Genomic DNA, 25,951 nt, shown 5'->3' with positions numbered 1-25,951 from the left:
AAGCTCATACACAAGTCTTGGATCCGGTCGGGCTACTGGTATAGTCAAATGAACATTTGATGAAGATTGTGAAATCCATATATAATGGAAGCTATACATATATATTTTCCATCATAAATTGTCAACCAGGAGCTCGGGTCTGTATATCAATCATAAGTCTTAACACTTTTATAGCAAAAGATCATCTTTTAAGTTAACTTATTAAGACAAACCAATTTTAAGTAGCTCATACCTGCGGTTTTTCCATTGCAAAGCGAACCATATCCTCAGGATTAACTTCTAGAGGATCGTAACCCAACTTGGCCTTCGTAACAGCCTGAGTTAGAAGTGGAATATGGCAATAGTTTACATCGGAGATCACAATGCCGAGTCAGATATAGTTACAATATAAAAGTTTATCCAAATATGCTGGAATTTCATGAGCAAAAGAAAATGAAGCGATTTCTAAGGATTTCCAAAAAATTTATCCTCAAAAGGAAGTGCTGTAGGAACCTATGTAATTCTGAAGAAGCAAAAAGAAATGTAATCTGATTATAGAGGGAATAACCACCTTCCAGCCCAAAGTGAATTTTTCCAAGCATATAAATTTCAAGCGTAGCTAAGCAGATAATGAAAGAAGAGAAATACTTTCAGCAGATTTGAACTCTTTAGGCAAAAAATATGTGGAATTTCACAGAAAATATAAAAGTTTAGTATTACTTTATTAACCAGCAGCCCTAAAAAAGGCAGAGAACTAGTGTGAAGACAAGAAAGATCCTACTGGAATACATGAAATCTTCAGTAAAAGGTAAAATCACAAGGAATCAGGGAAAAAGAAGAATAAGAGTGCATAAGCAATAAAAATACCAAAAGAAGTTACGAAATACACCTTCAGACCCTGACTTCCTTGAGGAAGATAACTATCACGTTTGACCCAAGCAAAACAATCCAGATGGCAAGCAAATTTAGCACGGCATTCCCCTTGATTCTTGTCACAAGAAAATCCAAGCTCCTGCAGCTCAAAAGAGGTGCAGTGATAAATTAAAAAGAATTTGTGTGTATCATGGGTGTCAGCCAGATATGAGAAACTACAAAACATAAAAGCAAAGAAACGAAAAATAATACTAATTTCGAAAATGACGATTCTACAAGTTATTCTCAACAACATAACACAACAAGAACCTGCAACCTTTATGAACTACATGATTGTTGGAATTACAGCAATAAGCTGCAAGAGTTCAGAGAAAAATCAGAAAACAAAAGATTTTTTGGCAGCATTGGTATACTGAGCCAAAAGGTACTTGTCTAATGCCTCGGAAAAGGAAACAATTCATATATCTTTGCCCCTAGACAGAGACAAATTATATTATTGTGAAGTTGATATGGGACAGAGAGCAATGTTAGATATTCAATTAGGTACTTCGGGAAATTTTCTTAGACTTTATTAACAGTCATATTATTTAGATACTGACAGGAATAAAAATAACAAAGTAGCATCATTCCAGAGAACCATTCATAAAAAGGAAAAGAGAGAAAAAATGCTCAAAGATAAATTACTCGAGAGGACTAACATAAAACAGTCTAAGAGTAAGGAGCTACATACATCCTTCATACTCAAGCCATAATGAGTTGCTCTTGTCTCCAAAAATGGCCAATCAAAGAAGTCACCATTATATGTTACATAGATGCCGGGTTTCACCACTTGCATATGTGCAAACCAGTGTCTAAGGAGCCCTTCCTGTGACAAAATAATGTTGTACAATAGTGGACTTGTGATTCTCAATCGCAAAGATTACATCGTACAAAGTTGCAGATAAAGCCATTACCTCATTTTTCACATTTGTTACTTTAAAGTGCCCTTCATACTCTGGTTTTGGGGTATACTCTATATCCTCTATATCTTCCGCAACACACTGGAAATTCAGAAGAACTAGTTCTTTTTAAGGTATCAGAACAAATAGGTTATAATTGCATAAAGTAATAATCAATCTACATATCCAAAATAAATAAGCATATTTTTTTAGACATTACTTAGGGAGCCGCTCCAGGGAGGAGTCCCACTAACAACAACCAGCTATATAATCTATGCTAAGACCCTAAATGGACAAACACAGTGAAGAAGACCTGAAGAAATCACGTAGATCATGAAGCCTATCACTAGTAACGTCTCAGATTCTTATAATGGGTAGGAAAACGAAATCCAAAAAACTTAGTAAGGATTAGAAAATAAATGTAAGTTTACATAAACGCAGTACAGAATGAGCACCTCTCTGTTAATAATGAGATAGCCTTGGCCATCAACCATGTATGAGATCATCATTACGGAATCATATTCGGCATCAGGAAACTTAAGAGGAAGCTTCGTTGTTTCGATATCAAAGGCACAGACATGAACTTCAGCCCGCTGCAAGAGATCCGTCCTCTTCTCTAACATAACCCCAGAACTAGATACACTAACATCGTACCACTGGCCACATCTAACATCTAATAAATGTAAATCTCAACGTTAAGATCAGAGCACATAAAACAGTTAATCCAAAAATTACAAAAGGGTTGACCAATAGACTTCAGAAAAATGAACAACATTGGAAAGGACATCACCGTTGTCAATAGCATAGCGAACATGGTACGGGACATCATATTCACGTAGATCAGTGATATAATCTATAAAATCTTGACTTCGCTGCTTGCTGCATGTCAGGAAACAATCACCTCAAGATTGACGTACCACCATAATAAAATGTAAATGAAATGATTGGTATCAATTAATAAGGAAATGTAAAACTTTTGAAAACAACTGATAATCATTCAAAAGGTATGTGAACTTCGTTATGTATTTAACGAATGTACATTTATGGCTAATAGATATTATTTCAGAATATCAGAGAGTACCTTTTCCCTGTCAGTATAGATTCATATGCTTCTATGGTATCAAACTTAGTTTGGTTTCTCTCAACAATATGTGTTAGATCCCTCTTCACGTGCGTCAACTGTTGGACAGTATCAAATGATATTTTTAAATAAGATCTGCGTAGGCCAGATAGATGGTTTTTCTGAAAAAAGACAAAAAAAAATCATCAGAAGAGATACTGAAGGCATAAAAATAAACAGTGTAGGTATGAACCAGAACAAACAGTAAACAGATTCCGAAATTTTTAACAACAATGTAGAAGTGCCAATAGCTAGAAATTTTTTCACCACAGGATCAATACTAAACCAGGCTGTTTAACCTGTCCTCGTGATGTGCCATTTAACATTTTTTAGGTGACTATGTCTGGAGCAATACAATGTAGATACACAGACCTTACAAGTGCAATTCACTCTAGATCTACTTCTTACTTGAGCCATATGCCGACCTACTTTCCCAGCTTACTGAACCATATTAAGAAACTATCCAGCTATTTAAAGTTTCCTTGAGATTACACAACTCTAAATTTTATACATTCGTAATCCATGGAGAAAAGTTGAGCTTTTAAGCTAGTAGAAATGCAGCTAAAGGCTGACACCTAATTCTAAACCTCCTGCAAAATCTCGGCAGCTCAAAAATGTAGGACATTGCTATGTGTTTCGAGCTTTCTTGAAAAGGAAGCACACTAATATATGGGATAAAAGTTAAATTAAGTTCATTAACAGTTTAAAGGCAACTTATATACATCTCCATGCAGTTGTATCCAAGGGTGTGGCCTAGTGGTCAATGAAGTGGATTGAGTACGATGAAGTCTCAGGTTCAAATCCCAACAGAGGCAAAAACACTAGGTAATTTCTTCCAATCTGTTCAAACTTTGGTGGACAGAGTTACCCGACGACCTATGTTAGCGGGAGGTAACAAGTATCCCATGGAATTAGTCCAGGTGCGTGCAAGCTGGCCCAGAAACCGTGGTGATCAAAATATATATACATCTCCATGCAATTGCCTCTTGTACACTCTTCTTTTTTTGTGGTAGAAGAATCAATGCCACCAACTTTCTGTCATTAAATAAAAAAAAGGCAGGGAAAGCTAGAATATAAGTTCCTTTTTAGTGTTTTTTTTAAGGATAAGGTGAAGATTTTATCAAAACAGTATCAGCTTGATACTGTGAAAATACAGAGATAGTGCTGGCTTAAAAACATTAAAATCCTAAGCAGTCTAGCGTGTCCAGCGTGTTATGTAAATTCATGACAACATTTTTATCTTTCCGATAGTACAAATAATGCAAACAATGATATTTCACAGACTGCAGCTGCTCCTTCTTGCCTTCAAAACACCTCTTATTTCTTTCTTTCCATACAGTGTAATAAGTTAATTCTCATGCTTATTTCACCAGAGACAACGTAAATGGTTTCATTAAATTCCTTGTTAAGCTGTTTCCTCTTGCCTAGTAAATCCAAAAGGAAATACCAAATGGAGGGTGGAGGAGTAAATTATTTTCTAACACCTCTCTAACAGTGTTAGTTACGACTTATGAATAAACACCAAAATATCCAACAAATTTCAAAGTTCAAAAAAAACCTAAATATAGCTTGATAAGATTGTATCGGCATCATTCAAGTCTAATAGTTTGAGCATGTTTTTTTATTGTTAAAGGTTCTATATTGATTTCAGCAGCAAGAATGTGTTGTAGCCTGTGAGATAACTACAAGGGGGGATGCGTATAATTTTGTAGTGAGCTCAAAAAGTCCAACAGTTTGAGCATGTTTTACAAGCTTAAACACATAACAACATAAAACACCGCATTTTTTCTGTGGTTCCAGTTCCCTAAATCTATATACATCTCCAGACTCCAGTTTGCCACGTCATGACTAGACATGTGACCCATTTTCTCTAGTGCATAGCACTCAAACAATGATGACTGATGACTCCACTGACAAAATATTCTAGTAACAGGAAATGGGAAGTGATAGAATGCAAAATTAAGTTATGGGCCAGCTGCATTTCTGGGCGCACTTTACCCATCCAATAGATCTTTTTATTTTGTGTGAGTGGGGGGGGGGGGGGGGGGAGATCTCACTCATATACACTCTACACTCCATCAACATGGAAATGTTGAAAGTGAGAGCACTCGTGAGACAAGAAAATCCTAACTTTGATGTTGAGAGGCTTACAAGATCAAGATCCTCTTTCTCTAAAATTTCAATGTCTGCAATTTGAGATTCATATCGCCTTCTCAAATATGCCTCGACATCCATTTCCATTTTATCCTGTCAAACAAAAGCACAACAATCAACAAAAATATGAAATTTGCACCACAAAAAAAAAAAGAGCTCCTTCCTCTCTTTGAGTATAGAAAGCTAAATCATTTCAAAAGAAAAATCACTGACCTTTGTTGCCACGTAAAAGTATGGCCTGAATTTATACTTCGCTTTGAATGTTGAACCATCCTTCAATCAAAAATTCCCACATAAAAACCCACAGACATTAACAATTCATTTTTTCCTTTCTAGAATCAATAAACAAACATCATCAGTAAGAATATTCTATCAATAACTCATAAAAAATAACATTTTCTTTTTTCACATAAATAAGCAACAAAATCACAGTATAAATTTTACCTGACAAACGAAATAAAGATCGACGCAACTGTACACTTTGCGAGTCTCCTGATCCTCCCATGACGACTACAAAATTGAACCAGAAAACATAAAGAATTAAAATTCATTTATTCATTAAAATTTCCACACACAAAAAAAGAGGTAAAATTTGAGGTGTAGTACAGAGGCCAGAGTGAGAAGCCAGCCGAGCCGTTTATCTCCTTCAGTGAAAACATCGAATCCGAGCTTAGATTCGAGTTGTTCTTCGGAGTTAAGGATGAGTTTCTGTTTCTTGGAAATCCTCGTGGTGTCTCGCCAGTCCCGGCGCCGGTTATCTCCACCGCCGTTCATCCTTTTTACGATGTGAACTCCGGCGAGTAAAGTATAGTTATTGAGCTGGGGAAGGGATTGAAATCGGAAGTTGGATATAGAGTTTGGTTTTTCTGATTTGTCTTAGGGTCTGAAAAGAGGGAAAAATGCTTCGCCTGAAACGAGAGGGGGGGGGGGGCGAGTTGAGAGGGGAGTGACTCTCTTTCCCGCGCTTTCTTTTTCTATTGTTTTATTTAGCTCTGAAATGACGATGTTGCCCCACAGTCTTCTTTATGAGTGAATTCTACTTTAAACCATTTGGGTTTGGCAACCCATCATATGATTTTCTAAATGACACTATTATGTAAAATGGCTTGCTCAATTGACCTGCATATATAAAATATAGGAGATTAAAAAAAAGATATTAATATAAAATGAAATATAAAAATATAAATCTTTTCCTAAGCATAATTTTCTTAATGACTATGTTGTGAATATTATTGTTGTTGTTACAAGCAGAGATCCTTAATTTATAAATATTTAAATTTATCTTTTAAGAAAATGATTAGTTATATATGGAAAAGACATTGTTCACCAAGAATTCGGTTCCACCAAGAAAACCTGTTTGCTTTTCTAACAAGAAATGCAACTTTAATTATAGTAGAATAAGGGCAAATTATAACTGTTCTCCCATTTGGCCTGAATTTTTTTGACAAAACTTTATTCTTCTTCTTTACATAATCTCCATCATTGTTGTTTGCCATGACTGAAAATATGTATGAATTAAATTGAAGCCTTGTGCATTAAAAGTGAGCATGTGTTTAAAAAATTGGAGCCGATAAGCATGAGTTAAAAATGATGTTTTGCTTTTAAAGATGCAGCATTTGGAATGTTTGAAATAATTAGTCAAATATAGAAGAGATCCTTTCCACCAAGATAATCTTTTTCTTTTCCAACAAGAAAAGTAATTTTAATTATGGTAGAATTCAGGGCAAATCCTAATATTACTTTCTTATTTCGTTATACATGTGTTAATAGATATTCTATACGGGATTGAATGTGAAATATATGGTTGAAAGTTTTACCTCCACATATAGTATTCCGAACATTTTTTTATACCAAAAACTTCATTATCGTCAAATTGGTCGTTGCTTGATTTGAATCCGACTTGAACTTGTCTTCAATCTCGATTCAACCATTACCTCTGATACCACTTGTTGGATCGAAATAATATGATGCATGCGGAGGAGAATAAAAAACTTTTATGACGATAACTCATGCATATCAAATAAGACTATTATGCAAAGTGACTTGGTCAATCTACCTACATTTATAAGAAAGGAGAATTTAAATATATATATATATATATATATATATATATATATATAAGAAAATATTAAATATAACCCCTCCCCCCCCCCCCCAAACGTGATTTTCTTAATTACTACATTGTGGATATTGTTGTTATTATTGTGAAAAGTAGAGATCCTTAATATTTAAATGTTTTAAAAAAATTCAAGATAATGATTAGTCACATATAGAAAAGACCCTTTCCACCAAGAAAATCTTTTTCTTTTTCAACAAGAAAAATAATTTTAATTGTGGTTGAATTTTGGGCAAATCTTAATACTACTTTTTTGTTTCATTATGCATGTGTTAGTGGATATTTTATACGGAATTGAATGTGAAACCAGATAATATAAAATTCTAATATGTGGATTAAAGTATTTAAAATAAACACTACTTAATTTCAGAATACATAACTTACCAACAGTCAAATTTGCAATAAGATCGTAAGAAAATAAATAATGTCAAAGAATTATCAACGGAAAAGTGATTGTCAAAAAAAAGTGTGTTGCGAAAACTTTTCGACGTCTAGGCATTAAAGTTTTCGACAAATATTTCTTACGGTTTTATAATTTTGGCGTTCATGTAAATTCGACAAAATTTAAGTTATTAATGGCTAACCACTGAAATATTCGATATAAAACCGATATTTAGTTATAGGAAAAGTTAGAACTTTTGAATAGCATGAGTTGTCCGATGGGCAATAGCGGTATTTATGTTTATTCGTTAGAGTATCTGGTTATTCTATGATAATTATTTGATGCTTTCAACAATTATTCATCAAAAAACATGCTAGAAGAAAGATTTCTGGTGACTAGTTGCCGAAATTTCTATATTGTTTAATTGTAAAAAAGGTTTTTGTAAAACAAAAAATACTAAACCTTTGAATAATAATCATATGTTTGCCTGCTTTGAACTCATATGACTTTGATCGTGTAATAATTAGTTAAAATCAAAAGAGAAATTATTAAGTTGAGATTAACAACTTCATTGCCTCTCAAGAAACTTAACACATGTGACTTTGATCATATAATAACTAATAATAACATAAAAGAGTTTGTAAATTGAGAGGTCGTGAGATTGGAAATCTGAATGCCTCTAGCTGAATATCTCATTATTTTTATTAAAGGTAAGAATGTATGTATTTGTTAAAATTACACTTTAGCTAACTTTAAATGTATTCAAAAAGTGGCTATACTATTTTTCGGGTGGTCTCTCATACAAAGACTTGCAAAATTTTGACACCATAATGTGTGGTCTTAAATTTTTATCTACAACTTTTTTTATGGGCAAACCCTTTGTCCCTGCTTGCCCAATAGGCAAACTGTCAGTGTCAAATTCAAAAGTTTGTTTACTAAAACTTTTTAAACTTAAGAGTGTGCCCCTGGGGCAAGCGAGCTAAAAATGTAAGACCACACACTTTGAAGATCATCCTTATAACTACATACCCAGTACTCACCGCTATAAGTCACAGGAGTAGCCTCGTTCCAAGAGCACTCATTTTAAAATTTAGACTCGTTTCCAAATTGATCAAAATCATGATTAGAAGTCTATTTTGATAAAATAAATATGTTGAATACACTATGAGCCAAATTTCACAGTTTTGAATATAACTATAAGGAGAGTAGAATACTAAACTTGCGCCAAATAATTGGATCTTGAATCCTATGGTCACGACAATTTTTAAACTATAAGCGCCAAAAATGAACTCGATACTGCTTAAAGGAAATACTATTCTTTTTATTGAACCAATTATAGATTTTGTGTCCACGTACTTTGCTTCTAGTGATAAATAGGCAATTTTTATGCTGGCTATTCAATCTATATAAATTTTCCTTCTTCTTCTAGGCTTGAAACAAATAACGTGAACAAACTCATTGACGCGGAGTTACATACTTGTCACGCCCCAACTTCGGGAGGCGTGACCGGCGCTCAATCGAGTGAACCCAACTTAGCAAGCCTTTTGGACACTTCCTACCCAACTCAATATGATCACGAAACCATGCTTTCATTTATTTAGATAATAGAAAATATCGTACATATATCATTGCTAGTTCATTTTATATTACAACCCTTAAACTATAGTTAAGTTTTCAAAATTTCATACAGTTACATTTTAGAAGAACAAGAGTTTAGAATTACAACATAGTCTAGTGACCCATCCAACGCCCGTACATAATCCACACAAATATCCACGGAGCCTCTAAAGATACAAAAGACAGTTATGATAATGCCAGAAACAAGGCCCCGGCTATACCTCAAAAAGTGATAATTTATAACAAAAGATATACTGCATAACCCCTGGAAGAAGAGGGGCTCACCAAGATTGCTGAGAGGAGGATGCTCCGCTACCTGCGGTGGGCATTGTCTGCTATGGAACCACCTACATCCATTCAAAGATGTAGCGCCCTCAGCAAAAGGGACGTTATCTCATTAGAAAGAACATCCATACAAGAATAAAGAAATCACAAAGATAAACAAAAGCTTTAAACAATCACCACATCATCAAATAAAAGGGATCACATAGCTTTCACATAACCTTCATAGATTTAGGTTGGGACATTTAATATTGTTGCATCATCTTTCATAATACCACCGCTTTCTTGGGCGGAGTCCGATCACGATCCGATCGGCTAAATTGCCTCATTTGAGATATATACCTCAATCACAATTTCATTCTCACTTTCCAGTTTCAATATCAGCACAATACCACCATGTGTGCGACATGGCATCCGATCACGGCCCGATCGGCTAAACCGTCTTACCAAGACGTTTACCTTTTCCATCAATCATCTCATTTCAATTTTTGTTTCACATATATCAGTTCATTGGCACTTGGGGCCACAATTATCACATCATACTTGCCACTAGGCCACATTTCATAACTCAAACTCTTTCCCCCCACATTTCACATCATTTCCACTTTCAACATTAACCTTGCAATTTAAGATAATGGGCACATACGAGAGCAATTCAAGTTGTAAGCATAGAGAGGATTTCACATAGTTCGGCATAATAATCATAGTTTAAACTTGACTTGAAATCTAGGTATTTTAGCACATAGTTCACATTCTTCACACATCCTCAATTTACCAAGAATAGCATATAGATACATTGAGACACACCTTTCACATATATTCTTGTAACACCAATTTATTTGAAATAACAAGCACTACATCAATCAAATTTTGGACTTACAACATTTGCATGGACACCAAGGGAGCTCAATTTCTAAGAAGAGGAGGTTTTAACCATACATACCTCAATAGAGCTTTCCTTAAATTCTTACAATAATTCCGGAACTCCTAGCACTTCGATCTCTTAGGATGAATGCTTAGTAACTTTACTTGATAATCTTCCAAGATTTGGGCAAGGACTGGATAGTGACCTGGTGATGATCACTTTCTCCCTGTAGAACTCTTTCTCTCACTCTAAACATAGTAGAAAATAGCACAAGAGGGTCTAATGGGTATTTTAACGGAATGGGGTTGAGTTTTAAAAGTTAGAAAATAGGAGCCCCGACTCAATCTGCGGTCGTATATGTGACCGCATACTGATATGCAGCCCGCAAAAGGGACCGCAAAAGTAGCCCTCAAGACTTGAATATTCTGCCCGGATATGCGACCAATATGCGGTCTGCATACCTGTTCTGCGATCGCATAATGCACTGCATAATCGCCCTTCGCAAAAATCCCAAAGAGGTTATGCGACGACTCTGTAGCCTGCATATAGATTATGCGATCGCATAATTGGCTGCATAGTTTTCCTCAAAATTAGCCAACATTTTGTCTCACTCTACGGCGACTATGCGGTTTGTATTGCTATTATGCGGCCGCATAATAGCATGAAACACGCTCTTCTGGAAAATATTTTTCCTTAACTTGTAATGCACAGATCAATCTAAAATTTCTAACACATATTCCTAACTTGGCACTATGAGATTTCGGGTTTTTTAGTAAGAATTTCACGGGGCCTTGCAATACTACAACTTTACAGCTTGTTTGGATACTTATTACATATATAGTTTCATATTTGTATTGTATTGTATTGTATTGTACCATATTCATTTGATCAATTAGACGCTTGTATAGACTGTATCGTCTTCCATTATTTCACAATGCCACATACAAAAAATATGAAGAATATACTTATAATATTATTAAAAAGGTATGAAATAGAGTTATTTTAAAGAAGGTAGGTTGAAAAAGCTATGATAAAGGGTAAAATAAGATTATTAAAATATTAATTAAGGGCAAGATAATAAAAAAAAAATAATATGATCACACCAAATCGATTATAACATAAAATGAAATTTTTTATTGTCATATAACAACATATTTGATAATATGATATAATAAAATTTAAGCAATATAATATGTAACAACCATCCAAACAAGCTCTTGAAATTTACATTAAATTAATTGATTTGGTATGTATCTTCTATTTACATTGTTATTGCTTGGTCATAGTTAATTAATTAATATATATATATATATATATATATTCCAGCTTCGGCGACGACCACTACCACCAGGTAAGTTCTTGCCCTCTTTACCCATATCCTTCCTCTCCCCCCTCTCTCATCCCCCTTATCTCATTCCCCTACTCTATCTTCTGTTTTCTTTTCTTTTTTCCCCCAGCTGCTACCCCATCGCCGACTGCCTGACAGATCTGGCGATTGCCATTGTTCCTTATCCCTACTTCCTTTACTTTATCTCCTCTTCCTTGCTCTATCTTTTTGGTCCCCTCCACGTTTTTTTTTTGCTTTTTATTTTTTGTTTTTAGTTTTCTGTTGTGTGCGCGCGCAGATGGCAAGACTAGGATTTTTTCAGCGGGGCCCATAAACACGCCATAGAGTGTCACATTGTACATGTGGAGTTTCGGCTAGGACATCCCAGCCGGTTCTGGCGAGATACAACCACATCAGCTAACTATCTGGCGACCTTTAAGGCGTCTATCGTTAAAGAAGTGACAGCAAATGCTCGATGCTCTCAACTACAACCCAGTTAGAGACGAGCGTGAGGCGTACAAGCAAGCAGTGCAGAGCATCCCCTGTTGGAATTTGCAAAGGCCTGCAGGAGTCGAATATCCAGGTTCTATTCTCTGGTTGGTACCTCCCATTTTTCTATTTATCTCCTTTGTGTTAGTTAAATTGTTGCCACTGTAGTTCGCATTAGCTTAATCATACTATTAGTGTGCCTGTAGTTATAACTTGTGTTAGCAATTTTTCTTAGTCTGTCGTAAGTATAATGGATGTGGTCTGGGATGGTAGAGTAAGGTCATGTCCTCGGGGTAAGGGGGCCATGACATGGGGTGGGACGGGAGGCAAGGGTGAAGGGGGAGTAAAGGAGCTTTTAGGTTGAGAATTGGGTCTTGGAACATAGGAACGTTGACGGGTAAGTCTATAGAGTTAGCGAAGATTCTCTAGAAGAAGAAGGTCAATATAGCTTGTGTTCAGGAGACTAGGTGGGTAGGATTGAAGGGGGGGATGTTGACGGGTATAAGCTATAGTACTCTAGAGGCACGAAGGGTAAGAATGAAGTGGGTATTTTGGTGAACCGGAATTTAGAGAGTATGTGGTTGAGGTTAGGCAGGTGAATGATAGATTAATGACTATTAAATTAGTGGTTGGAGAGCACACTCTAAATATCGTTAGCGCTTATGCGCCGCAAACGAGCCTGGATGAGGAGGTTAAAAGGTGTTTCTAGGATGGGTTGGATGAGTTAGTGCGTAGTATTCTACCTGCTAAGAGGTTGTTTATAGGAGTAGATTTCAATGGTCATATTGGGTCAACTGCTGGTGGCTATAGCGATATACACGGCGGCTTCGGCTTTGGGGATAGAAACGGAGGAGGAGCTTCACTATTGGATTTTGCTAAAGCATGTGAGCTGGTGATTGCGAACTCTAGTTTTTCGAGGAGGGATGAGCATTTGATTACGTTTCAAAGTATGGCAGCAAAGAATCAAATTGACTACCTCCCCCTCAGAAGGTGTGATAGAGGGTAGTGTAAGGATTGCAAGGTTATACCGGGGGAGACCCTCGCGACACAGTATAGGCTCTTAGTGATGGACGTTGGTATAGTTAAGTATTAACTATGAAAAAAATGTTAAGTATTAACTATGAAAAAAAAAAAGATAATTCCTTCTTACTATATGAAAAATCAAATATAATGGATCACAAAAAAAAAAACTAAAAAATTAACTAAAGTGGATCGGAGGGAGTAATGTTCAAAGGCGAATTTTGTAATATACGTAAAAATAACCAAAAAATTATTTAAAGTGGACCGGAAGAAATGTTACTTTTGATAAATTTAAAGGACCAAAATTGCTCGAGAATATTTAATGCACTATTCTTTACTTACCTAAAGACAAATAGGTTCCATCGGGGTAATAAATGGTGCCAAATAGGAGATTAGCACTTGCACAACTTAAAACAAAACATCTTTCTTTTCTTCTGTTTTCTCTTCTCTCATCACTTTCCTTTTGGTTTGCATTGTAGCGAAGTGCATCAGTGTTCAACTGCCAACACAAGAAATACATTCGCCCCCTTACCAACGACCCGTTGCATCTGTATCGACTTGACATCTTGAAGAAATTCATTAGTGTCTGTGAAAAATCACTTCTTCTGTGCATAGAATCGAACACCTGGTGGGCAATAGCAAAAGGAGGACACCATGGATGGTAACTCAAAACTCTTTGTATTACCTACTTTTCTCTTCAACATGTTATTCTCTTTTTTCATTTTACCCCTTTCCCCAAGCTACATTTTGATTTTCTTAAGCCTAAAGAAGTGTCAATTATTCAATAACTTAGAAATGTTGTCACAATTTTCCTGTGTCATAGAAAATAATGGTGAAGTAGTATTGTGGACACTTAAGTGATAGATGAATTGTTGATGAAAGATTAAGTAAAGAGTCGTGAAATTTGAGATTTAAAGTAAGAAATCTAGTCACTGATCTGAATTTAGAATATAAGTCATGTCTTTGCATTTGATTCAAGAACTTAAAATGCATTTTTGAATTTAACTGACACTATTTGTACTTCGCAGTTCACTTGATTGCAGATATTTCTATTTCTTGGTCCGTATAGTTCTTTTTTAGATTACATGTATTCTTTTTCCTCATTTTCACCATACTTCACTGAACGCGAGCTTTAGTGGTGTATAAAGCTCCAACTAACACTTTGTGCTCTTTGGTTTTTCTCCTTTGAAAACACTGTTTTAAGGGGGATGGGGGGAGGAACAAAGATAAAAAGGACCCTTTGTACAGAACTGCAGCCTGAGCTTCTGAGACTTCATTACTTGCACTTTGCATTTAGTGAACTATATTGTGGAAGATGCAGTGCGAAGGACTAGTAGTTCGACTTATGTTTCTGTTTGTTGTGTGTTTTTGTTATTTAGTTGATTCACAGCAGACTATGGAGGAAACTATCCTGGTGGGTGATGATCTAATGATGGGCCCGCCATCGCCTCTCATTCCACCTGAGATAGCGTCTCATGTACTCGAAGGTGTTGATCTCTGTGATGGAATCTTGAGGAACCTGTTCCTTTGTATGTCTAACTTTTCCTCAAATATCCCTTTTTGGTTCATGTGGTTTATAATGCTCATCAATCAAGGGTTTGTTTTCTAGGCCTACAAATCAATGATATTGAGCCATTCTGTCAGGATGAGATTGCTCTGTATCGGCAATGTGCAGAGAGAAGGGTGAGAAAGATAAAAACTTGGTTAAAATTTTTTAACATTTTTGCTAATATAAAGTTTATTTTCTTGTACTTTAAATGAGGTTTTTGGTTGCTTGAACACTAATTTTATACCAGCAGTTTAATGTGAAGTTCTCATGTGTAGGATAAGGAGCTTAGGCAACGCCTTCAAGATAGTGAACAGAAATTAGGATTGTCAATGCCTCTAGATCAAGCAAAAGAACGAGCCACTCAACTAGAATCAGAAGTCACATTACTGGAGAGGTATGTTAGAGTAAAGATTAGTAATGATATTGATAAATCTGTCTTTTCCTTAGCTATGACTCATTAAATGTTTAGTCAATAGAAAAATTATCAAAGAAATGTTTAGTCAATAGAAAGTTCCCGGCTATCTCTTAGAATCAATTGCAGCTCCTTTGCGTGAAGTTACCATTACCTGTGCAATTTATTTATGTATGAGCCTTGGTATGTAAAATGCTTAGTTTAAGTAGTCTCAATCTATTATTTTAGGTGAAAATACACCAATAGTGGTGTTGCTTTCAAGGAGTCTGACCTGACCTTTGATTTAAAAAATGTGTTTGTCTATAAAACAATATAAACATGCTTTACTCATTTACTTATTCATTGTACTTGAACTGATAAAGATGGACTATATCTCAATATTGATTTGACTTCATTTTCACTGACGAACAAACTAATAAAGCCAGTTCTGCACATAAACAAGTTGCTGGTTATGTATATTAGTGAAGTAGATTTAGCTGCGTTATCATCAACGGCATGTTGTTATGATAAAATGTAGCACCGACACGGTTTTAGTGAGTGCAAGAAGTTTCCATATTATTCACTTCCCTTCTCAGTATCAGTCATGTCTGTCTTTGCTTTTGATATATTCTCTTCTAATTGCAAATGTATCATCCCCAATCTCAAGGTGATAGCTTATGGTATGGTTTTTGAATTCATAGCATAAGCTCATATGAAGTATTTTAAAAGGGGGGGGGGTGTGTGCTACCTATCATGAGACAGGCGCAAGCACCACACATTTTATTTTTTAATATTTTTTTTAAAAGATAACATCTAAAATATTAGAATATAAAAGATATAGAAAATTACTAGAATGCAAAAAATTCAAAATAAAAAAGTAACAAAATCCTTTTAACTAGTGAAGCATAATAATATATGTACGTCATTATATTCTTAGTCATCAAATCCGTATTATAGAATATTGGTGTACAAGGCAGTTAATTTAAGAGGTAAAGCGTGCATGCATTTTTGGACATACAGCGCAAACAACCCAAAGGTTGCCTTGAACTTAGACCAATTCCTGCGGTTGCCAATTTGCCTTCTATGAAATTACTCATCTCCAATCTGTTACCCTCTTCTGGTGGGACAGTCATTGTTATGTTGCAGGCATATTCCACTTATAAATTAGGGATATGTCCTATTCGTTAGTTCCAAATTTGAAGTCACTAATACTTCAATGACCCTGAATGCACATCTTTTTTAATTGTGGAATGTTCAAAGGGTTATAACAAAGGCTATATCTGTTTTGGTAATAGTGCCAATGTTCTTTCTTATGATTGTCTTGTTCTCTAGTTGAAACCATTATCAGGATGCTGCGTAAAAAAAGAAAAAACATAAGTTGGAATCTGGAGTTTACTCTTTTGTCTATAGCATTTGATGTGAAGTAATATACAATAAGTATTCTGTGACATGTCTTCTTTTTTTCTAGGCGCTTGATTTTGGCAAGTGGAGCTGAAGGTATGGATGGTTTTCGGCAGCGATGGAGTCTACATGGTCGCCTAACTGATACCAAGTATGAAACTGTAACTGATTTTTCTGTTAGCTATTTGCATAGCCCCTACCTTGGCAAGTTGCGAGTGGTGCAGTTGTTTCTAGCATAATCTTTACTAGGCAAGGGAACTTAGGAAAGTTTGTGTTTTAGATTTTGGATCATCTAATGTAAAATCCACTTGTTTCACAAAAGAAAACTAAGCATGCCATTATTTGTGGTATAAAACTATAATTTGGTGAAACCTTAAATTTGACAATAAGTATGGCTAGATTTAGTCCATCATCTACAAATATACAATCAGTTTTGCTATATTCTATGGATTGTTTGAGAGTATATACTCTGCCAATTAAGGATGCAGCTACAAAATATTAACAATTTAAACTGCTGATATATGTATAAGCTGGACTTGGTTTGTAAGTCTCACGAGATGTGTCTGTCTTGAGCTTGACTACTCTATCAAACCTACTATTAGGTCTTGACAAAACAGAGTTAAGCTTGAGTATTTGCCAGCCAGTCCCTAGTGGCTGATGTTGTCCTTGCCACGTAAAGTAATTGCATTTGTTCATGGGAAATTTTCCCCATTGGTACTCATAAAGCTCTTCTTGCGTTTAAGACTTACTATCTTCTTTTTTATTGTACAATTATTCAACTAAAAAGTGAAATCTTAGGAGAACCTCTGGAAGAGCATTGATGACAAAGAAGAAAAAAGGATTTCCATATGCAAACAGTCGTTCCATTAATTACTACGGATATCATACTTTCTTTGTAGCACCCTTTTCTAAGGTTTAATCCTCGTGCAGGAAAAGGCTGGAGGCCCTGAAGGGGGGAGTGGAGAACAGGAAGAAGGACGAGCCAGCTGAAAGTGAACCTACCAAGAAAAGATGGTTCTTCTGGTGAAAACAATGCTTACATGGTCGTATGTAGTACTACCATCACATTCAATAATTTATTACTCCCTCCGTTTCAATTTAGATGAGGTAGTTTGACTTAGCACAATCTTTATGAAAGAAAAGAAGACTTTTGAAATATGTGATTCTAAAAGCTTAAGGGTAAAAGCTTTGTGGGACCATAATATTTTTGTGGAAAAGCTTCTCATTAAGGGCAAAATGAGTAAAGTAAAAAGTTCAAAGTTAAATTGTTTCTAAATATAGAAATGTGTCATTCTTTTTGGAACGGACTACTAAGAAAAGTGTCGTTTAAATTGAAACGGAGGGAGTATGTTTTATCGCATTTTATTCATGGCACCTTGTTTCCATCCTTTTTTTGAGAAGGGGAATTTGACCATTTTTTACTGGTAAAGAACCCCACGCATAAATATGTATACTCAAGTACTTTACCATTTCAAAAAAAATAATGTATACTCAAGTCAGATAGTGCAGCAATGAATTCGCTCATGTTTTAGTGTTAGAAGTGTGTTCGTAGAGGACTGTTTCCATGACTTTGATTCATACTCTGGAAGAGAGGAAACTTTGTACTTATCTCCTTGTTTGATGTATGGATTGTTACCGGCAACTGGCAAGAACATTCGCCAACAAAAGCAAATATTTTATGGTTTCCTAGGTTTGAAGGCTTCTTATTATCATATTGTTGTCTATAATTTGGCTATCTTTACTACTTTTGCTGGCAGGTACTTTTTCTTTCCTTTCTATAGTATTTTCAGCATAATTTTTTGCTCCTATTTTTTTCAAACCGATTTTGAAAATGCTTTTCTTGAGCCGAAAGTCTATTGTAAATACTCTCTACCTCTTCATAAGGTAGAGGTAAGGTCTGCACACACCTCACCCTCCCCAAGTCTTAGTAGTGAATATATAGACTATAAAAGAAAGCCTAATTCAGCAAATCTTTTTATCTGGGAAAATGCATAAGTACCCCTAACCTATGATCGAAGTTCCAACTATATACTTTTCCTTTTCAGGGAGTAATAGGACACCTAAAAAGGAAAAGTCTGTATTTGAGATTTCGATCATAGGTTGGGGATGCTTGTGCATTTTCCCTTTTATCAATAAATAGCAAGTTTGGTTCAGTAAAGCAGAAAAGTACATACATCCCCTTAGGCAGAGGGAAAAAGGAGATAAAGAAACATAAGTGTTAAATTACAAAGTTTATGTTTCAATAGTATTTCTTCCACTACTCAGTAGTTCATTCTGTAATCAACTTCAATCGAAGGCATATCTAGCTAAACTAAGATACCGCTGGTTCCTTGTCAAGTGCAAAGTTTGAGATTCAAATCATTATTCTCATAACTACATAAATAATCCCCATGAGTGATGTACGCTTCACAACAAGCTTCGAAAAAGGATGACTATTTACATTTCACTACTCTTGCAATACGAATATATACAGCTTAACTCTTGTAACATAAATGCAGAATACATCATTTCTAGAGCGTGATACGGAACTCTTGTAAAAGATGACGAATTGGTGCCTCCAAATAAGCAATTATATGTATGCTCTGTATATAGTCGTCAATTTTCCACCAAACCAGCAAATCTGGTATGGGATATTGGATGCAACATTTACTTATCCATCTTTCCTCTCCGAAAAAGGGAGCAGCTGTTGAGGTAACTGGCACTTCTCCAGTGCTAGCAGTCCTCGGGGGCATTATACCAGCTTTTGACTATCCAGCCCAAATTACCGAACCCATGTAGACAGCTGAATTTCTAAAACCGGTCAGCTCCCATGTCATGGACTCCTAGAATACTCTGCGACATTATGTCTATCAATAAAAATCACATCTTGTTTTGGACACCATGAGGCACCCTTGCACCATGCAGAACAGCCAGCAAATGTTGAGATCACAAACAATTTATCGCTGATAATGAGGTGAAACTATCTGATACCTGTAGGCTGTGGTTATCTGGCTTCCAAAATCCAAGAAGTGCACTCTTGGAGTAATTGAAACTTTTGATTTACAGCTATGTTGAAGAAGACTTGCATTTTATTGCGGAACTCCGAGACACCTTCCTTGCAGCTAAATGACCCGGCACAAGTACAGTGGTCTGCTAAATGTGCAGCTTTAATCTGGTGGCATTTTAGGCATACCAGATCTTGAAGATGGTATAGCCTCTCTCTCTGCCGCACAATTTGAATAAGAGCATTTTCCGTTGCTTCACGATCACAAGGTTGCCCACATTGGGGCACAGCACAACGCCACTCCTGATAAATCAAAGCTCTGTCTCGACACAGGTCAAGGTCTCTGCAGTCGTTGCAGTAACTGAAAGTAACAGATAATGGAAATAAGAAACCAACTAATATCCTGAAGATTCTATAGTAGACAACCAACTAGGAGTGGCAAACGGGCTGGTCGGGTCAGATATGGTTAGGGTCGAAAACGGGTAATGAAAAAACGGATAAATTATCCGACCCAACCCATATTTAATACGGGTAAAAAATGGGTTAACCGGCGAATAATATGGGTAACCATATTATCCATGAATTCTTGCATATGATCACTTTGGGAGAATTCTTAATCTCCCTAACCCGAGGAACCCCCAATTTGAGGCTTTACAAATGTAAAAGTTAGACCCATTGGTTATCCATTTTCTAAATGGCTAATATGGTTCTTATCCATATTTGACCCGTTTTTAAAAAGTTCATTATCCAACCCATTTTTTAGTCGATAATATGGGTGGTTAACTATTTTCTTTTAACCATTTTGCCACCCCTACAACCAACTAATATCCAGTAGACAAAGTTCCAGTAGTGGCGGATACTGCCATCCTTTCTCATTTCAGACAAAAGTAACACCTATTTACCCTACATTTACCTGCAAATGACATTTGGAAGGGTATACGACATAGAGAGACCGTGAAATTCTGCTTCTGGAGCGAATTCCCTAACACGAACAAGTTTTAATAGATTTCTCCTCATGATCTGCACAAAGGAAAGTAATGAGAACTTATCAACGGCATGCTGCAATGAAATGTTATTCTTGCTGAAGAATCATACTAGTGAATATCCAACTTATGTTTAGCGGTTTAGCCCCATAATTAACACACCATTACAATCTATTTTAGCGCTCCACATTTCAATGGATATCACTAAATAATCTAGCATGATATGATGCGCCAAAGTGATCATAGTTTTTCAAATCAGAATCTCTAAGTTCTAAGGAGCCAACAAAATAGCAGATCAAAACATTAGCAAAACACACTGGTTTATTGAGAAGGAAAGATGATGTATTCAGTGAAAGAGAAACTAGAAAAAAGCCATCAGACAGAAGTAGAGACAGCATGATGCAAGACAAAAATCATTTCTACTAGTTATAACATAAGTTGCGCTGACTCTTCGTTTTTGGTGCCGCACCCGTCTCGACACGGGAAGGGAGCGGGTGCAGGATACGTCCCGGATTCGGTCAACTACCTTCGGATACTTTGACCTGAGTCCATCGACAAATTTTGGGGGCAAATTGAGATTTTGATTTCTCAAAATTAAAAATAAAACAGATTTAATACATGGGAAATGGCATACCTTCAATATTGTAGTACTTTTGTATTATATCTGTTGCTTTGTGTTTCAGAAAAACCAAGAATTCAAAGGGTCGTGTTTTGAGTTAAGACTTCTGTAGACAGTAGTAGCGATATAGATGGAGAGTTGGTGGAAGGCCTTTAGTGGCTTTCTTTTTCTCTTTGTAGCTCTATTTTTTATAATTTTGAATATTTTAGCCGAATCCCCGCATCTGTATCCATACCTGGATCCGCAGCCCCAAATCTTAAAATTTAGCTTTTGCCGAATCCGACAGTCGGATCCGTGCCCGTATCGGATGCCCACACTCGAGTCCGAGCAACTTAAGTTATAACCAATGAAAGCAGAGGTAAATGAGAATAGGTCCTTCGCATTTTAAAAAAAATTCATTTTGGGGGCAACAGAAGGGGGAAAAGGGACAAGAAGAAGGCACCAAGCACACAGAGGCCTAGTGGTCAATGAAGTGGATTGAGTACGATGAAGTCTCAGATTCAAATCCCAACAGAGGCAAAAACACTAGGTAATTTCTTCCAATCTGTTCAAACTTTGGTGGACAGAGTTACCCGACGACCTATGTTAGCGGGAGGTAACAAGTATCCCATGGAATTAGTCCAGGTGCGTGCAAGCTGGCCCAGAAACCGTGGTGATCAAAATATATATACATCTCCATGCAATTGCCTCTTGTACACTCTTCTTTTTTTGTGGTAGAAGAATCAATGCCACCAACTTTCTGTCATTAAATAAAAAAAAGGCAGGGAAAGCTAGAATATAAGTTCCTTTTTAGTGTTTTTTTTAAGGATAAGGTGAAGATTTTATCAAAACAGTATCAGCTTGATACTGTGAAAATACAGAGATAGTGCTGGCTTAAAAACATTAAAATCCTAAGCAGTCTAGCGTGTCCAGCGTGTTATGTAAATTCATGACAACATTTTTATCTTTCCGATAGTACAAATAATGCAAACAATGATATTTCACAGACTGCAGCTGCTCCTTCTTGCCTTCAAAACACCTCTTATTTCTTTCTTTCCATACAGTGTAATAAGTTAATTCTCATGCTTATTTCACCAGAGACAACGTAAATGGTTTCATTAAATTCCTTGTTAAGCTGTTTCCTCTTGCCTAGTAAATCCAAAAGGAAATACCAAATGGAGGGTGGAGGAGTAAATTATTTTCTAACACCTCTCTAACAGTGTTAGTTACGACTTATGAATAAACACCAAAATATCCAACAAATTTCAAAGTTCAAAAAAAACCTAAATATAGCTTGATAAGATTGTATCGGCATCATTCAAGTCTAATAGTTTGAGCATGTTTTTTTATTGTTAAAGGTTCTATATTGATTTCAGCAGCAAGAATGTGTTGTAGCCTGTGAGATAACTACAAGGGGGGATGCGTATAATTTTGTAGTGAGCTCAAAAAGTCCAACAGTTTGAGCATGTTTTACAAGCTTAAACACATAACAACATAAAACACCGCATTTTTTCTGTGGTTCCAGTTCCCTAAATCTATATACATCTCCAGACTCCAGTTTGCCACGTCATGACTAGACATGTGACCCATTTTCTCTAGTGCATAGCACTCAAACAATGATGACTGATGACTCCACTGACAAAATATTCTAGTAACAGGAAATGGGAAGTGATAGAATGCAAAATTAAGTTATGGGCCAGCTGCATTTCTGGGCGCACTTTACCCATCCAATAGATCTTTTTATTTTGTGTGAGTGGGGGGGGGGGGGGGGGGGAGATCTCACTCATATACACTCTACACTCCATCAACATGGAAATGTTGAAAGTGAGAGCACTCGTGAGACAAGAAAATCCTAACTTTGATGTTGAGAGGCTTACAAGATCAAGATCCTCTTTCTCTAAAATTTCAATGTCTGCAATTTGAGATTCATATCGCCTTCTCAAATATGCCTCGACATCCATTTCCATTTTATCCTGTCAAACAAAAGCACAACAATCAACAAAAATATGAAATTTGCACCACAAAAAAAAAAAGAGCTCCTTCCTCTCTTTGAGTATAGAAAGCTAAATCATTTCAAAAGAAAAATCACTGACCTTTGTTGCCACGTAAAAGTATGGCCTGAATTTATACTTCGCTTTGAATGTTGAACCATCCTTCAATCAAAAATTCCCACATAAAAACCCACAGACATTAACAATTCATTTTTTCCTTTCTAGAATCAATAAACAAACATCATCAGTAAGAATATTCTATCAATAACTCATAAAAAATAACATTTTCTTTTTTCACATAAATAAGCAACAAAATCACAGTATAAATTTTACCTGACAAACGAAATAAAGATCGACGCAACTGTACACTTTGCGAGTCTCCTGATCCTCCCATGACGACTACAAAATTGAACCAGAAAACATAAAGAATTAAAATTCATTTATTCATTAAAATTTCCACACACAAAAAAAGAGGTAAAATTTGAGGTGTAGTACAGAGGCCAGAGTGAGAAGCCAGCCGAGCCGTTTATCTCCTTCAGTGAAAACATCGAATCCGAGCTTAGATTCGAGTTGTTCTTCGGAGTTAAGGATGAGTTTCTGTTTCTTGGAAATCCTCGTGGTGTCTCGCCAGTCCCGGCGCCGGTTATCTCCACCGCCGTTCATCCTTTTTACGATGTGAACTCCGGCGAGTAAAGTATAGTTATTGAGCTGGGGAAGGGATTGAAATCGGAAGTTGGATATAGAGTTTGGTTTTTCTGATTTGTCTTAGGGTCTGAAAAGAGGGAAAAATGCTTCGCCTGAAACGAGAGGGGGGGGGGGCGAGTTGAGAGGGGAGTGACTCTCTTTCCCGCGCTTTCTTTTTCTATTGTTTTATTTAGCTCTGAAATGACGATGTTGCCCCACAGTCTTCTTTATGAGTGAATTCTACTTTAAACCATTTGGGTTTGGCAAACCATCATATGATTTTCTAAATGACACTATTATGTAAAATGGCTTGCTCAATTGACCTGCATATATAAAATATAGGAGATTAAAAAAAAGATATTAATATAAAATGAAATATTAAAATATAAATCTTTTCCTAAGCATAATTTTCTTAATGACTATGTTGTGAATATTATTGTTGTTGTTACAAGCAGAGATCCTTAATTTATAAACATTTAAATTTATCTTTTAAGAAAATGATTAGTTATATATGGAAAAGACATTGTTCACCAAGAATTCGGTTCCACCAAGAAAACCTGTTTGCTTTTCTAACAAGAAATGCAACTTTAATTATAGTAGAATAAGGGCAAATTATAACTGTTCTCCCATTTGGCCTGAATTTTTTTGACAAAACTTTATTCTTCTTCTTTACATAATCTCCATCATTGTTGTTTGCCATGACTGAAAATATGTATGAATTAAATTGAAGCCTTGTGCATTAAAAGTGAGCATGTGTTTAAAAAATTGGAGCCGATAAGCATGAGTTAAAAATGATGTTTTGCTTTTAAAGATGCAGCATTTGGAATGTTTGAAATAATTAGTCAAATATAGAAGAGATCCTTTCCACCGAGATAATCTTTTTCTTTTCCAACAAGAAAAGTAATTTTAATTATGGTAGAATTCAGGGCAAATCCTAATATTACTTTCTTATTTCGTTATACATGTGTTAATAGATATTTTATACGGGATTGAATGTGAAATATATGGTTGAAAGTTTTACCTCCACATATAGTATTCCGAACATTTTTTTATACCAAAAACTTCATTATCGTCAAATTGGTCGTTGCTTGATTTGAATCCGACTTGAACTTGTCTTCAATCTCGATTCAACCATTACCTCTGATACCACTTGTTGGATCGAAATAATATGATGCATGCGGAGGAGAATAAAAAACTTTTATGACGATAACTCATGCATATCAAATAAGACTATTATGCAAAGTGACTTGGTCAATCTACCTACATTTATAAGAAAGGAGAATTTAAATATATATATATATATATATATATATATATATATATATATACATAAGAAGCTAGTTCTAAGAATACATCTCCCCCCCCCCCCAAACGTGATTTTCTTAATTACTACATTGTGGATATTGTTGTTATTATTGTGAAAAGTAGAGATCCTTAATATTTAAATGTTTTAAAAAATTCAAGATAATGATTAGTCACATATAGAAGAGACCCTTTCCACCAAGAAAATCTTTTTCTTTTTCAACAAGAAAAATAATTTTAATTGTGGTTGAATTTTGGGCAAATCTTAATACTACTTTTTTATTTCATTATGCATGTGTTAGTGGATATTTTATACGGAATTGAATGTGAAACCAGATAATATAAAATTCTAATATGTGGATTAAAGTATTTAAAATAAACACTACTTAATTTCAGAATACATAACTTACCAACAGTCAAATTTGCAATAAGATCGTAAGAAAATAAATAATGTCAAAGAATTATCAACGGAAAAGTGATTGTCAAAAAAAAGTGTGTTGCGAAAACTTTTCGACGTCTAGGCATTAAAGTTTTCGACAAATATTTCTTACGGTTTTATAATTTTGGCGTTCATGTAAATTCGACAAAATTTAAGTTATTAATGGCTAACCACTGAAATATTCGATATAAAACCGATATTTAGTTATAGGAAAAGTTAGAACTTTTGAATATCATGAGTTGTCCGATGGGCAATAGCGGTATTTATGTTTATTCGTTAGAGTATCTGATTATTCTATGATAATTATTTGATGCTTTCAACAATTATTCATCAAAAAACATGCTAGAAGAAAGATTTCTGGTGACTAGTTGCCGAAATTTCTATATTGTTTAATTGTAAAAAAGGTTTTTGTAAAACAAAAAATACTAAACCTTTGAATAATAATCATATGTTTGCCTGCTTTGAACT

At 35.5% G+C, this 25,951-nt stretch overlaps 3 protein-coding genes across 7 annotated transcripts in view; 1 reads left to right on the top strand and 2 right to left on the bottom strand.

Moving 5' to 3' along the window:
* LOC104245270 (DNA polymerase epsilon catalytic subunit A-like) overlaps positions 1-5,984 on the bottom strand; it is a 49,216-nt gene extending 43,232 nt beyond the window's left edge. The window contains exons 1-11 of the mRNA XM_070162309.1: positions 5,671-5,984; positions 5,509-5,574; positions 5,278-5,337; positions 5,062-5,157; positions 2,872-3,032; positions 2,581-2,669; positions 2,246-2,463; positions 1,806-1,892; positions 1,583-1,717; positions 869-991; positions 233-316 (exon numbers count right to left, since the gene is read on the bottom strand). Of these exons, the coding sequence (XP_070018410.1) occupies positions 233-316; positions 869-991; positions 1,583-1,717; positions 1,806-1,892; positions 2,246-2,463; positions 2,581-2,669; positions 2,872-3,032; positions 5,062-5,157; positions 5,278-5,337; positions 5,509-5,574; positions 5,671-5,838 (1,287 nt within the window). The 5' untranslated portion in view covers positions 5,839-5,984. The remainder of the gene's footprint in view (positions 1-232; positions 317-868; positions 992-1,582; positions 1,718-1,805; positions 1,893-2,245; positions 2,464-2,580; positions 2,670-2,871; positions 3,033-5,061; positions 5,158-5,277; positions 5,338-5,508; positions 5,575-5,670) is intronic.
* A 5,696-nt stretch (positions 5,985-11,680) lies between these two features.
* LOC138882266 (uncharacterized) lies at positions 11,681-18,215 on the top strand. Of its 4 annotated transcripts, none has more exons than XM_070162802.1 (7): positions 11,681-12,236; positions 13,647-13,823; positions 14,542-14,691; positions 14,772-14,845; positions 14,987-15,105; positions 16,571-16,654; positions 17,434-18,215. In XM_070162802.1, the coding sequence occupies exons 2-7, from the start codon at positions 13,817-13,819 to the stop codon at positions 17,528-17,530; spliced, it is 531 nt and encodes a 176-aa protein (XP_070018903.1). In that variant the 5' UTR covers positions 11,681-12,236; positions 13,647-13,816; the 3' UTR covers positions 17,531-18,215. The 4 variants fall into 4 exon arrangements, with proteins under 4 accessions (XP_070018903.1, XP_070018901.1, XP_070018902.1 ...); XM_070162800.1 differs by having other exon boundaries at positions 13,642-13,823; XM_070162801.1 differs by having other exon boundaries at positions 11,681-12,249.
* A 490-nt stretch (positions 18,216-18,705) lies between these two features.
* Positions 18,706-23,867, bottom strand: LOC104241601 (DNA polymerase epsilon catalytic subunit B-like). Of its 2 annotated transcripts, XM_070163131.1 has the most exons (7): positions 23,554-23,867; positions 23,392-23,457; positions 23,161-23,220; positions 22,945-23,040; positions 20,400-20,506; positions 19,474-19,847; positions 18,706-19,335 (listed from the first exon to the last, which is right to left on the bottom strand). In XM_070163131.1, exons 1-6 carry the CDS (start codon positions 23,719-23,721, stop codon positions 19,487-19,489), a joined length of 858 nt encoding a protein of 285 aa, XP_070019232.1. In that variant the 5' UTR covers positions 23,722-23,867; the 3' UTR covers positions 18,706-19,335; positions 19,474-19,486. The 2 variants fall into 2 exon arrangements, with proteins under 2 accessions (XP_070019232.1, XP_070019231.1); XM_070163130.1 differs by having other exon boundaries at positions 18,706-19,847.
* Between the last annotated feature and the right edge of the window lie 2,084 nt (positions 23,868-25,951).

The sequence above is a fragment of the Nicotiana sylvestris genome, chromosome 11, assembly GCF_000393655.2.
Source record: "Nicotiana sylvestris chromosome 11, ASM39365v2, whole genome shotgun sequence".
Taxonomy (NCBI): Eukaryota; Viridiplantae; Streptophyta; class Magnoliopsida; order Solanales; family Solanaceae; genus Nicotiana; species Nicotiana sylvestris.
Note: the sequence above shows the minus strand (reverse complement) of the source record. Positions and strands in the feature narration are given on the sequence as shown.